The sequence below is a fragment of the Megascapheus bottae genome, chromosome 4 (assembly GCF_031878675.1).
Source record: "Megascapheus bottae isolate mThoBot1 chromosome 4, mThoBot2.hap1, whole genome shotgun sequence".
NCBI classification, from domain to species: domain Eukaryota; kingdom Metazoa; phylum Chordata; class Mammalia; order Rodentia; family Geomyidae; genus Megascapheus; species Megascapheus bottae.
The window spans coordinates 76,496,178-76,511,502 of record NC_143512.1 but is presented as its reverse complement, the minus strand read 5'-3'; the positions used below and the strand labels follow the sequence as shown (position 1 = coordinate 76,511,502).

The 15,325-nt window shown below is 43.8% G+C and overlaps 1 protein-coding gene across 2 annotated transcripts in view; it reads right to left on the bottom strand.

Annotated features, from left to right (window-relative positions):
• The window catches only part of Retreg1 (reticulophagy regulator 1), a 100,169-nt gene that overhangs the window by 23,153 nt on the left and 61,691 nt on the right, over positions 1 to 15,325 (bottom strand). Inside the window, exon 1 of one of the 2 annotated variants that reach the window (XM_090332109.1) lies at positions 6,537 to 6,940. The exons of the other annotated variant lie outside the window; for it this stretch is intronic. Coding sequence (XP_090188235.1) covers positions 6,537 to 6,571 — 35 coding nt within the window. The 5' untranslated portion in view covers positions 6,572 to 6,940. Of the gene's footprint in view, positions 1 to 6,536; positions 6,941 to 15,325 lie in introns of those variants that run through there. 2 annotated transcript variants of the gene reach the window in all.

Here is a 15,325-nt window from a genome sequence, read left to right as displayed (position 1 = left end):
ACGGAATGCGACGGGCTTCTTGCCATTATTCCCTAAAACAGTGCAGAAGGACAACTATTTAGATAGTATTTGCATTGCAGGAGGGAGCGCTAGTGATCTAGAGGTGATAGAAAGCCTCAGAGGGGGCTGGCAGGGCTCTGTGCACTCTGCCATTGCCTGGGCTGAAGGACAGCTGTGTTTTCATTCACTAACACAACCTGTGGCATAACATCAATGTACACCTGACTTGAAGCAGTCACTGGGAAGGTCAAAACAAGGTCCATTGAACATGCATCCCTCTTTGCCCTAAACACAGTCCAGCGCAGAGGGGTACGGACACTGAGAATTCTCCCGCAGTCCAGCTATATACCAGAATTATACCTCCTGGAATATCTGAGATGTTTTCATTCAAAAGTGGCAGGAAAATATGTCACTTATGTATCATTTTCTACTTCTGAGAACTTAACAATGAGACATTCACTAAATAGTGCAGTCTAAAAGAATAGTGTAGTCTATCATTTTTAATCTATGAAACAAACCTGTAAGACAGGTACTCACTTCCTTATTTAACTGATAACAAAATGAAATTCAGAGAAGTATCTTGCCCAAGGCAACCCAGCAAACATCTACATACAGTGAGGCGAGGATTTATAGCCAGGATCACAAACGGCTTTGGATTTGTTTTACTCCAAAGCTGGAGAGAGTGGCCGTCGGCAGAATGGTTGAAAGTGCTTGACACATTGTGTTCACAAGCTGATCTGCTGAACAGTAACTCCTTTGTATAACTATGAAGAGATACTTTTAAAAATTGTACATACTAACTTTCTTAAGTGCCCCTATTTGAATATGTGAATGCCAAGGAACTGGAGCATTACTCGGTGTGAATGAGTTTGAGTCACTGTCCTGTCCACGGCCTGTGACCTCTCAGAGCAAGAGAGGCAGCGAGATGGTAAGTGTCACCACAGTTATTTTTTCCACTGGTCATTGACATATTTTTATAACAATGCAAATAAAGTCTCCAGATTTTGATAATCTTCCCAAGGAAAGGTGGGCTGCCACCAGAGCAATAGAGGGGCCCTGGGAGGCCCCTGGCCCAGGCCAAAAGTACGGGTAGGATCATCATCACCTCCTTTATCCTTCGTTCCTTTTAAGTAAAAAAAAAAACAAACACGCTGCTGGGTCGTACCCAATCTCATTTATAAATGGCATGATTATTTTCATTACCACAAGGAATGGACAGCTCAAGGACAGAATATTGGGCAGGCATTTACACCCCATTGAGAAATTCTTAGGGAAAAAGAAATCTATGTATACCATATGCTTACTAGATCTAAGAGAAAGTGAAAGATGATTCTGATTTTGTTTTAGGTATTAAGATTACAACTGGGTGACTGTGGCTTATCCTTGTAGTCCTAACTACTGAGGAGGTTGAGATTGGAAGAGTTGTGGTTTCATGACAACCTAGGCAAAAAAAAAAAAAATATTCTCAAGACCCCATCTCGATAGGAAAGGTTAACATGGTAGTATTCACCATTTCATTATAGCTGTCATCCCAGCTATATCAGAAATATAAAGATGAGATCAGAGTCAAGACTGACCAGAGCAAAAATTCAGATGATGGCATTTGAAAAATTAACCAGAGCAAAGAGGGCTGGAGAGGGGGTTCGTTCAAGTGGTAAAGCACTTGGCTTGAAAATGTGAAGCTTTGAGTTCAAAAGCCCAGTAGAACCAGAAATAAAAAGACCACAGATTTTTTGTTTTACTCTGTTTTACTGATGCTGCTTTTATCTACTCAAATGATTATCTACAATATACCAAGTTGGAAATTTTTAGTAGGTTGTTTCTTTTAAAATGTGCAAGTCAGACATGCACCTGTGGCTGATTCCTCTAATTCTATCTACTCAGAAGGCAGAAATCTGAAGATCTTGGTTCAATGCCAGCCTCAGTAGGAAAGTCCTAACTAACCACCCCCAAAAGGCTTAAAAGTAGAGTCCTGAGCAGAAAAAGCCAAGGAACAACACCCAGACACTGAGTTCAAGCCAAGTATCAAACCAAAAAATCTATTATATAGATGATTTTTTAATGTATGAATAAGTGCAGGGACTTGCCTGAGGAGCAAGCTTTGGGCCTGCAGAGGCTCAGTGGCATCCCACTGAGCACACCTGGAAAAGAAGCCACATACTCCAGTAGATTTAAACACCAGTAAGGCATGGTTCACAACACAGTCAGACCCTGGCCTCACCTGAGAGCCCTGTGACTCACCGCAGAGCCTCTGCAGGCCTGTTTTGGTCATACAAACCAAAAAGGCCTTCATGCCCATTCCAGACACTGCAGGGGAGGATCCCAGGGGAGGATCCGCCAACCCAGGCCTAGAAAACAGAAACCTGCTTCACAGTGGGGGGGGGGTTGATTACGATATACCTCCTGCAGAACAAACTCTCCTGTGACAAGGACAGATGACATTGTTCTACGTGTTCTTTATCGGGTTCAAATATTAGCCCAGCTGGGTCAAAGTAGGATTTCAAAAGTGATAAGTATTTTCCAGGCCCTTTTGACATGTTCTATAACTGTGTGGGAGTGGGGTGAGGAAGGAAATCATTAATTCTTTCAACAAACCATTGCTGGCCATCCACGATGGTTTGGAGGAAGATCAGTTCAGTGCTGCCTCTTATCTCCCCTCGCCATCAGATGTACACTGGGTCTCCCCAGCACTTGCAGCTTCCCCATGCCGTCTGCAGCAACTTTGTGTGGGTGCCCTGAACTCAGGGCAGGGATTTCTTCTGCAGGGCTGGGCGGGCTTCCTGTTCCCACAGCACTGCCTGTGGAACACCTGCCGGCCAAGGCTCCTATGGAACCCACAGGAGGGAGAGGGGTTCCTCCCAGCTTCCCCTATTTATCCCCCAGCCAAGTCACAACTCCCTCATTTCATGACTTATTTCACCCTCTGCAGCACAAAGACCTTTTTGAAACATTCAAAAGCTGAAATACTGGAAGGAGAGATGCACAAAACTGGATTTTGGTGTTAGGCATTCCTTAGCCTTTCTTAGATTTTAAGGTAATAGGTATCATTAATGAATAGCAACAGTGTAAAATTACACCTATAATCCAGCCAATCTGAATTATTTAAACAGCTGGATTAAACACTGTGTTTAAATTGATTTCTTCCAAGCCTTTTAAGCAAATTCAATGCGATGTTAAGGACATTTCCAGATACTAAATAAATAGTCCATTGCATTCTAAGAACATGGGCTTTCTTAACTATTTCCTTTCACACAGCCAGAAACAAAGACAAACCATGGGCTTCAACCTGAAAATTCAGTATCTAGAATGTTCCATATCTATAAGTGTCTTGAGGGACAACCTGATGTCACATGTGAGCCTTCACATGTGACAAGTCACAGTTAAAATGCAGATATAGAACACTTCAGTGAAATTCATTTCAGGCTATGTGGCTACAGTATAAAGGAAACATAACTAAATTTCATGTTTGGACTTGGGATCTAGTCCCAAGATCTACCATCATATGTGTGTATATAGGCCAAAAATCTTGAAAGAAATCTGAAATGCAAAAACCTCTCTGGGTAAGTAAGGAAGACGATCGGAACCTAGGCATTTGGATAAGGACTTCTTGCCTCTCCAGAGCAGTAACAAAGAGGTCTGAGAGTAGCAGACACCAGTATTACAAAGCTCCAGAGGCTCAGTGGCCTTTTCTAGAAAACTTGTAAGTCCCAGTACTTGCTGATAAGTAATCTAACAATGGGTCACAGAGCCCAGACCCCGCAGCTGCCCTTTGTATCACTGCTGCTACCGGAGCCCTCTTACACACCAGACACTCTCCTGCATTACCAGTTTAAAGTGTAGCCCTGATGGCCAGACGGCTCTCATTTGCTTATTGCTTTTCCCTATCGTCTCTGTCCCGAGGCTGGACACAGCCCTTAACAGAAGGGGCCTACCCCACCACCCCATCACAGCAACTAGCTGAGGTTCAGAGCATAATTATCCCATCAAAGTGCTTTCAGGGCCAGTATTTGCTAATTATCCAGTGCTCAGGGTCTGTCTCCCTTCCTAACAGTGAGATAGGTCATGTCCCACCCAGCCAGCCAGCCATCTGGCTACCAGGCTCCTCAGAAGGCTGGCAGAGCTGATACTCCAAGATGGAACCTAAGATGAGGTAGGGAAAGAGTCAGGGTCCGCTACTGGGTGGGGTCTAACCTCCCAATGTTCCTGATCTCTCTTTCTCCTGGCTGGGGTGTGGTTATCTACCCTACCTCCCACCTTTGGCACCCACTGCTTCCTGCTTGGGTCTCTGCTATCCTGAGCCTGTTTCAGAATGGCTTCCTTGTTGTCTCTTCCAAAATCTTGACCTTGGAAATGGCATGGAATTGTCAGAGGTTCATGACTGGGCAAAGGCCAACACCAATGAGGAGGGCGTCTTTGCCACTGGCCTTTAAGTCACAAGCAGTCCATCCCCCTTTGGTGAATAATAAAACAGAGCTGGGGAGCTGCTGGCTCCTGAGTGAGCAAAGCAGAACAGAGGGCAATGGTACCAGGCACACACTCCTGTATGGGATAAAGCCCCCTGTCCTGTTGGTCCCACTGATTTTTTTGTAAAAAGGACCAACTCAGATTTAGCTGCCCAGAAATTACAGAGCAGCCCAAATTCCAAACAGGGACTCAAGTAACATAATAAGCCTTAGTGTGGGATTCAATCAGGACTTGCTGCCATCCAGTCCTCAGGACGTGTTTTGTCAGCAGATTCAGGACTTATAGTGATTGCTCTTTTACTCAGGGCACTGAAGAACTTTTGTTCAAAGGCATCTAGTCTCCAACTTAGCAAGAGTTAACTATTCTCTCCATTGTAAATATTTTATTTCTAGTCTTGCTCTAAATGATCTTCCCTCCCCGACTCCCTGACATAGTCTATGATGCCCTTTGTTTCTGCACAGATAGGAGAAAAAAAATACAAAAGACAGAATATAAAACTCCTAACTATTAGCTAAAAGTTATCTTATCAAAATTAAAAACAAGAGAAACACTTAAGTATGAGGCCCCAAGTTTAGTACTGCTAAATACACAAACTAATAATGGTGAACAGATAAACAAAATAATTAAAATGGGAAGCAGGAGTATCACCTCAAAAAAGTGAGGATTTTCTCACCTAACACCAAATATATTATGGTTGGTTATTAGTATTACCATGTGTATAACACATTTGTGTGTATGTACCCATCCATTCTCCTTTTCATCTGATTATCCCTTTTTACTAATAAAATATCCACAAAAAACAAACTATGGTTAGTTTGCATCACAGACTGTTACTTCAAAATATGTTCTCAACAACCCATTACTATTTAATTTGATTTTGATAGCACTGCCTTTTATTAAAGCAACTCTTATTACATTTCTGTCAACTTTGCCTCCATGAAAGTCTTGCTTTTGGAAAGGGACGTCGGATGTTCAGAGAATTCAGACAAGACCCATGTATCAACCTGTCTTCTCAAAACCAACACTGACATTTAAATTTCTCTGAAAATGCTTCCTTCATTAGTTCATTAATCCTTATACCTCTCCAGGCACTTCTATAAAGGTCTTCAAGTACCTGGTTTAACATCTTATTTTATATATAAAGTTGTTTCCTTGTTCAGTTAAATGTCAACTTAAAGCCTCTTCATTTACTAGAAAGGAATTTGGAAGGAAATGAAGAGTAGAACAGTGCAGAGAAAGGTGGCCTTTGAGGCGCTTACTAATAATTATAATCATGGCCCACAGGTTGCCTCATATAACCACAGCTTTGAGAAATATATTTTGGAGCTCTTGTCCTGAAAAGTTACACTTCCATGTTCTTTGGTAATGAAATGTCAGTGTCTTTCTTTAGTATTTTTTGTTCTACATTTTCATATCCAAATTTCAGTGACCCTGATTCTAGTGATTCAATACGAGTCTTAACAGCAAAGAAGCCAGAGGGGGCTTTCAATATAGGTACAGTTGTGCTCAGATTAGCAAGAGTTAATTGTCTGTGGCTGTCTCTGCATAACGCTTCTCCCCTCCTTAGAATTAGATAAAAATAAAAACATTGAGTCAAGTAGGCTGCTACAAAGCGGGGGAGGGGGACAAGGTGCGCAACTGATCATACTTTCAAAGACAAGAACCATGGTAAAACCACAACATCCAAATTGGTGTGGTGGCCCGATATATAAACTTTGGAACTGCTGGCTTAGCAGGTCTTTAGAATGCAAATAAAGAAGTTCATAAGCTTAGATTTTAACAAGATTTTAGTATCTCAAGTTAAAAGAAAAACATCCCCAAACTAAAGCATATTTCATGTTCTGTATAGAAAATAACTTAAAAAAAACTTTAAGCTATCATTTCCTTATTCAAGAAAATAAAACATATGTTTGCATATGTTTCTAGGAGTTTGCGAGAATAACATTCCTCTTTTAAAAAAAAACTTTTCATTTAATCTGTACTTCAAATTAATCATAGCATTTTAAAGAAGACAATTAGCAAGTTACACTGACTCTAAACAAAGTATACTTCATAATATGTATTATAATTACCTTCTGCCTGGTCCGAAGTCCTCCCCTTCAGGCATTTCTGCCCTTTAAAAATCTGGCCACACAGCTAAGGTGGAATAGTTCTTTTCCACAATAACACAGAATACAATGAGGAAAAAGCCCTGGAGTCAAATTCTGTCCTTTTGGGAGAAAAGTGCTCTTCCCTTACTCAGAAAGTTGATATTTACAAACTTCCAAAGTGCCTGCCACCTGCCTTGAATGAAGCGAAGGGCTGGGTTATTATGACAGCCCCCTTCTAAAAATAAAGAGGTCACCTCTTACTCCCAGCAACGTGCCAGCAGCTGGGAGCCAGTGTTTTCCCAAAGTCGTGTGAGCTGTGTCACCACCCTCGTGGAATGACTTCACCATGCAGGCCTGCCCTCTCCTTCCTTTTTTTTTTCCTGGCATGATCGGGCACCCACTGAAAGGTGGAGTGACTGCAAGCAGGTTGAAACCTCACCCCAGGCTATCAGATCTCCAGTCACAGGAGAGAGAGTTGGAGAGCAGAGAGCAAGACAGGCTGTCCCTTCAAGGAGGCTTGTTTGCAGAACACCTGGCCATTCAGGTAAAAGATCCCTCACTCAAAGAGCTAAAACACAACAGTCTGCAGAGCAATCAAGTTCTGAGAGATCTCTGTTAAATAAAAAAAAAAAAAACCCTCCGAGTCATCTAGATTTCTCAACACAGAGAAATATATATGTCCATACCTGCACATATATCAGAGTGGATGCCCTTGTGAGGAAAGGGCCTTCTCCCCAAGTGTCCTCTGTGGACTGGACTCTGGCACATGGCAGCGCTCTGGGGCTGGGTGGTTGTTTCGTTGTTGTTGTTGTCATTGTTCTTTTGGTGGGTTATGGGGCTTAAACTCAGCCTGGGCCCTGTCCCTGAGCTCTTTATCTCAAGGCTAGCATGGGGCTGGGCGTTTTTATACCTTGGTTCTTTGCTGTATAGTTTTCCAAAGCTGATTCTCTCCTGCACTGAATGACGTGTGTGTGTGTGTGTGTGTGTGTGTTGCACACACTAGGATTTGAACTCAGGGCATGGCACTCCTTATTTTGTTTTGAGCCAGTGCTGGGGCTTGAACGTAAGGCCTGAGACTTTTGTGTTCAAGGCTATCATTCTACCACTTGAGCCACAGTTCTACTTCTGGCTTTTTGATAAGTGTCACAAATTTTCTTTCTAGGCTTGCCTCAAACCATAAAAGCCAGGTTTACAGGCCACTGGCACCTGGCTATTTCTATAACATGGCCACTAGCAATATTATCTATATTATATATATTAATTATGAATTTCTATCAGACAGCTCAGCTAAAGAGCTTTAATTCTCTGCCCAAACTGTCTGACTTAGAGGTGAGATAGAAATTTCAGTGAGTGCTAACTGGTGGATACAATCTTAATTGTTTCAGAACATTTCCAGAACAGTTTTGAAGCATAAAACAGGGAAAGAGTATATAAAAGGCATCAGCAGGATAGGATAGAGAAATAATCTTTGAGAAAGTTACTGCTTCAAAATCTTCATTCATGAGTCTATGAATCCCTCCTCCCCACCTGCCCATGTTTCACCCAAGCCTTCTAATATTGCTGACAGAGACTCTGTGTCCTAGGACAGTTCAAAGTACATGTTATGTTCTTCACAACAGTGGAGGGTACGGTGCTAATAACAAACTCCATATCAAAGAATGCAAAGATTTGCAGATTTTTGCATACTCCAATTTGCATTCTTATATGGTATAAATGTCAGTATTTAATACTGCTGATTTGTTGAATAATGATTATTTATAAGCCATGCTGCTTCAGGAGAGATGGTTCCTCTGAGACATGCCCCAGATTGTGACTTTTAAAGCAATACAGAGGGTTTTCCCCGTTCTCAATGCAACAGTAATATCAGACTTTAATACACAGAAGATAAAAACAATGGTCAAACTAAGAAGGGCTCACTGTTCTGAGATGGGGGCAGGGAGCTGAAATATGGCCTGGATCCCCAAGAGTAACTGACATGGGTCTTTGGAAAACCACTTATAAGACAGAGGGGCAACAGTGGCTAGATTACCTGCATAGCCAAGCAACAGGAAAAAGTAGGAAAGCTTTTCCTCCTCTCTTCTCATCACAACTAGATTGACCCAGTGAAGACACTGTATCTTTGTCCTTTTTTTTCCTTTTAAATTGTAGCACATGGAGTGTTTTCTCCAAAGTTCTTCTCATCTTCAATAGCTACATCTCCAAAAGCAACATGCTGAGCTTCTGAGGCTTCCCCTCCTCTGAGTTCTGCCAGCCTTCTCTATTTTTTTCCAGAAATGCCTACGCTTTGGTTTGGATGGGTCTTCTAAGATCTTGTGTTAGAATCTTAAAATGCTGAGAGTGATGGGCAGGGCAGGTCCTTCGGGTGGATGACTGGGTCAGGAGGGGGGGAGCCCTCATAAATGGATTAATCTCTTACACGGAGAGCATTATTCTTGGGAGAGGGAATGGGTTAGGGAATGTAAGTTCGTGGCCCCTTTGGTCTTCTCTTTTGCAAACACATGCCATATTATGACAGCGAGAAGGCGCTCACCAGACATTCCCCCCCTTACGCCTCCCAGCCTTCACTTCTGCCCTTGGTAAGTTACCCGGCCCTGCTGGGAACAACCATGGAACCATGTTTGCTACAAAAGAGCACTCTGTGTGGCCAGTCAGTGGTTCTTGTACCATTTCTGTCCAGTTCTAACCACACCTATATCTCACCAATATCCCAAAGATCAGCTGAAGTAAAGTTAGGTGGAGGCCATATTCTAGACAGAGTACAGTGGACACATAAGGGATGCTGGAGGAGCCAACCAGCCTGGTTGGGAAGAAAAGGCCAGTCGTGGAGGAAGATGAGGAGGGATGAGGGTGTGAAGGACAGGAAGACAGCAGAAGTCAGAAATAAGTGAGGAGAAGAAGGGTGGTAGAGGGGCTACAGGAGCCTCAAGAGGCTCACAGCCTGCCAAGATTACATCCCATCCCATCCAGTTTGCCATTCTCATCTCAACCTGACCTTCTGATCGAATGTGTTTCTCAAAAACTGCCCATGACATTTGCTAGATTTTGTGTTGTGGCATCTTTAAGTGTTGATGACTGGGTGAACAGGTGAAGCTGATTCAAGGACTGACATCCACCATTCGTCCCTCGTGCAGTGGCCTGCTCTAGAAAGGGTGGCAGACAAGAAGGGCAGGAAGCGGTCAGAAATTCCAAGGACAGGAGTAGACCCAGGAAACATGGTGAGAAAGAGGAAGCAGCCTGGCAATAGCTCTGGGAAGTGAGAGAGAGCGTGCAGGTGCTCAGGCCTGGCGTAGCATATCACACCCTATGGCACCAACCTGCTTTCTGCTGTGCTGCTGTCATTACCAGACCTATTTCATGGTACCAAGTGAGCTCTAGAAATCCAGCTGAGGTTCCCGCTCAGAGAGACTGCTGGTCACTGAGACTGATTTCTTTCCTACTCTATTCTTGTTCCTTCTGTCTTTAACATCCTCATCCTTCCCCTAACTATAAACCCTCAATCCTCCCACCAAAGAAAACCAGCCAACACTATAGCATTCCCCACAGAGATATCCACACATGCAGGGTTTGGTTCCTTAGGGGGTCAATTTAACCGGCAGGGCCACTTGTTCCTGAAAACTGTCCCTGCATATTTGCTTGCTGAAAGCTCTTTTCTAAGACTTTCCATGTTTGAGGGGTGCAGTTCACAGAGAATTTCTGGTTCCAAGAACTTGAGAACAAACAGCTACAGCAATGAGAAAGACTTGGGCAAATCTCCGTGTCTTAGCAAGTACAAGGAAATGGAAATGTTCCAAGCCTGCAAGTGGTAAGACAGAGAGAGGTCTTTGTAGACAGTGAAGACGGGAGTGTCTCAAGGTTGGTATAAACAAGTCTTATCTCTGGAGTTTCAAAACATAATGTAACACAGGAGCAATTACATCTAACCACTCTTGGACGACGGGCTGTGTAATTCTTTGCTTACTTGCTGATCTTCCTTATTACCTTTTGCTTATGTTAGTGCTAAGATGCTTTCATCCTTGAATGGTGTGCAAGAGGTTTCTTGTTTCTATACTAGCCCTGTGCTTTGGGGCAAAGTCAGGCTCAAATAGAGGCCATCTAGCTCAACAACTCAAACAATTTGCTATTAATTCTGAATTGGTTTGGAGGCTCTCCATCAGATGACAGAAAGCCTCAGCCACCAAGTCCCTCTTTTGTCACCGGCTACTTGGCAACATGGTGGCCTAGGCTGGATGAGCTCCATCTGCTGACCCAGCCTTGGCATGGTAAGAGACATGGCTTCAGACACGGAGAAAAATTTTCTTCCAGGCCCTGCTTGTTAACTGTGCACCCAGCCAATGTTCTCAAGTTTAGGCAAGTTCAGAGAAGAAGAAGCCCTTCATCTGCCGGGTGCCAGCTGACCCGGGTAAGTGGAGAAAAGAAGACTTTTCCTGTGCATATGTGTGGTGTGTGTGTGTGTGTGTGTGTGTGTGTGTGTGTGTGTGTGTGTACATGCGCACGCGCTCACACACACACACACACACACACACACACACACACGCGCGCGCGCACATGCACGCCTGTGCAAGTGATAATAATAGAGCTTGAACTCAGGGACTGGGTGCTGTCTCTCAGGGTTTTCACTCAAGGCTAGCACTCTGTCACTTGAGCCACATCTCTACTTCTGGCTTTTCAATGGTTAACTGGAGATAAAGGGTTTCACAAACTTTCCTTTCTCATCTGGCTTTGAACCTTAATCCTCAGGTACCAGCCTACAGAGTAGCTTGGATTCCAGGCATAAGCTACCAATTCCCAGCAAAGTCTTTAACTTAACAGACCACCCAACTATTTCTCACGAAGATCTGAGTCCTCCACCCAACAGGCTCTTCATTCCTTATTGCCTGCACTGCTGTGTGGCGATAAACCTTGCCTCTTAGAAATATGATTCATCACCTTGAGGCTACTTCAGGGCTCCAAACAACACAGTAACTTGAAAGTGTCCCATAAATGGGTTCATTTCTATCATGCTATGAGCAAAACCTGACTTAGTTCATCTGAGCTATAAAAATAGAATCCTGGAAGCCAGGCTGGGCATGGTAGCTCACATCTGTAATCCTAGCTACTCAGGAGGCTAAGATCTGAGGATCAAGGTTCAAAGCCAGCCCAAACACAAAAGGACCTGAGACTCTTATCTCCAATTAACCTATAGAAAACAGGAAGTGGGGCTTGGTTCAAGGGTAGGGTGGTATCCTCTAGCTGAAGAGCTCAGGGACAATGTCCAGGACCAGGGGTAGGCAGTAGCCTTGAGCTGAAGAGCTCAGGGACAGCGCCCAGGCTGAGTTCAAGCCCCATGATGCTTCCCCACCCCCCATGGCTTAGTGGTACAGTGCTTGCCTACCATGCCTGAAGCCCAAGGTTCAATTCCCTGGTATCACATACATAGAAAAAGCCAGAAGTGGTGCTTTGGCTCAAGTGGTAGAGCACTAGTCTTGAGAAAGCTCAAGGACAGTGCTCAGGACAAGCCCTAGGACTGGCTTAAAACATTCTTAAAACCAGAATATCCAAAGAAGGGCAATTTTTAACCAATAAGCACTTCTTCCTTACACTAATGGGGGCTTAGAAGCCTAAGGTCAAGGGACCCACATTTGATAGGGCCTTCTTGCCGCATCATCCCACAAAGCAGGCCCAAGAAAACAAAGGAAAGAGCCCACCTCACCTTTGACCAAGGACCCATTCTGAAAGTAACGAACCCCTGTCACTGGACCAGCATTAATCCACTCATGAGGGTGGAGTCTTAGAGGTCCTGCTTTACCATATAGTTACTTTGTGGAATAAGTTTCCAACACATGAACTTCGGGGACAAATTCAAATCCTATTACTCTTAAGTGACTATGAAAGGTAATGAGATGTGATCAGGCACGTTTGGGTGATAGTCTGGTGGGACAAAGTATAAACTAATTCAGCAGTGATACTTAACTAGACACTATGGTGGAAATAAAGTATACAACTTGTAGAGGAGAGGGGCCCAGAAGGAAAAAAAATGGAGAAAATGAGGGAAGGAGTGACACTGTTCAAAAAAATGTACTCATTACTTGACTTATGTAACCGTAACCCTTCTGTACATCACCTTTATATTAAAAAGTTAAAAGAAAAGTGATGAGGTTTAAAATCAGAATGAGGTTTAAAATGAATCCATAATTCAAAGAGTTTCTTAGAAGAGAAAGCAGATGTGAGGCTCTGCCTGGCATCTTCCTGCAGAATCACTAGCATCTGTCCATGCGCTTCTCTTCTGGGCACACATAAACTTGTATTGTAAGCAACACTTTCTTCTGGAATAACTTCCAATTTACAGAAGAGCAGTAGAGGCTATCAGAGATAAGGGAGAACATGTGATATTTGGGAATCTTCTATGTGAAAGATTTACTCTTCATTTCTTCAGTAAGTTAGGAAGGACTCGTGATACTCATTTTACATGGTGGGTTAAGCACCATGTTATTTATTTCATTGCTCCAACTAATCCAGTCACAAATTTGTTTTTTCTTCCTGTTCCTCACAATTTCACTTCCATGAGCTAGGGGATACCTCTAGCTCACTGTCTGCCCACTTAGCATTGGTCCCTGAGACTCATCCTTCTTTGTCCCATCCTCTAGCTGAGTTCACTAAGCACATAGTACCCAGTCCCTTCCTGTCAGCATCAATGCTAGCCATGGGGCAGCATCAGGAGGAACCAATACCAGAAGGAACCAAAAATTTGTGTGAGGTGATACAACAGGGCACAATGGATGTCTGCATCCCACAGACACACCTATCTCCATGAATATTCACAGCACAGAGGAACACATGGATCCTCTCTCAATGCTAGGAGCGACAGCCACAGAATGGAGTGGGATGAGCTATTTCTAGCATGTTCTTATGAAAGCCAGTTGATAAACCTTGGTAAACTCTCTAAAACACATTATCTTACTTTGGATTCCCTTTGTATGCAGTCCACTAGTCCTTACCTTTCATGTTTCTTTTCTGTTTTTACTATTAGAGGAAGTCCATACTTTAAAAATAGCATGAAACTTGGCTTCTTTATGTGTACCTACTTTTAGCACCAAACCATGGCAACGCCGTACACATAGTTCCTCAGGAGTTTTCATGGACTCACACTACCAAGTGTGGCTTTCCACCTACCTGCTTATTTTTACTCCATGTGAATTTTTTTTGTTCCAGTCTACTCTACTATTTTTAATGAGACAATACAGTCCTGTAAAACTGCAGAGAGCAATGGCCCATGTAAGTACTCCAGACCGAGCATATATGACCATTGCAAGTAGTTAAAATGTAAACATCACCTCAGTCCTAAATATAAGTGAAGGGAAAGGAACAGGATGTGTCAAAAACTTTAAGAGAGGCCACTAAGCAACCTGCTTCTCCACACCATGGGCGATAAATGTGCAAGTGAGAACACTGTGTTTACCCGTGGCTTCCAGGTTGATCCATGTCCCCTCTCTCTCCATGAGGAGGCATCTGGCCTCATGTGAGGAGACAGACAAGGTCCACAGAGAGAAATAGCTGTCCTAGACACTTCATGGTGACACAGAACTACCAGCCTATGGCAAAAGCAAGGCTCAGCCAGGCGGCTGAGGAGCAGTCGCAACAGGTGGGTATAGCATCACTTTGGAAACAACTTGGGGATGGAAACTTAGACAACACTGATGAGAGAGCAACAGACTTGTTCTAAAGAACTGGAGCATGCTAGGCCAGGCAAATCCACAGGACAAGCCAGCAGGTGGGAAAACTGGTACCCCTACACTTCTGAGGCAGAATTCCTTCTTCAGGGGCATTCACTCCATCCTCGTTCTTTGCCTTCACATGAGTGGACAAAATCTACCCACATGACAGAGGGGTCATCCACTCTCCTTGCTCTAAGTCTGCTGATATGTAACACACATCCTAATACTGCCTCCTCAGTGGCATCTTGATGAGCGTGGACCTGATAACGGGATAGCCCAGGATAGCTGAACTGACACATAAACTTGACCGTCACCATGGGAAATCCCCATGTCTATGGAGGGCCATGGCTGTGAGAGTCAAGTAGATGGAAGAGAGGCTGTAGAAACTGTTTCCCATTAGAATCAAAGACTCTTGACTTACAAGAATATCATGGAGCAGATGAGAAAATCCTCAGCCTTCTATCTGTTCCCACGTATTTAATGAGCGGGTAGTCAATGCAGATCCCATGGGATATGAGATAAACCATAAGCCAGGAGTATCAGTGACTTGTTGGGCAGAGGAGCTAACGCAGGAAGGAAGCTCCCAGACCCCATTTCTGAGGAGCTTCAACATTATCCTGGGGAAAACAAACACCTGAAGAAAAGTCCTGAGAATAAGTATAAAAGGCCAAGTTAGGAGTGAAATTGACATGTTCTAAGCACCGGCAGGGTCCAGAACAGCACAGGCAGGAAGAACATGACAGGTCTTGCCTGGTCTTAAGACAAGCCTTGAGATTTTCATTTTAATTCACTCGCAAAGCACCCAGGTCAGTTCCCAGGTCAGGCCTGTTCTGCTGCTGGATCTCTTAAGGTGTCATCGTCACCCAGTGGGGACTGTGACACATAGTCAGGGCCTGCAGTGGGAAGGACTTGCCCTTCCATGTGCAGAGGACACCTCACAGCTGCCATGTCACATCAGCCAGGGACTGACCAGCTCAGAGTGTGGAAATCATGTTTCCTCGTCCTGGTGTGGGAGAAGTCTTCAGGACTGGAAACTCCAGAGAGACAGAAGAACAGCTCAGCTTTCCCTGCTAGACAGTC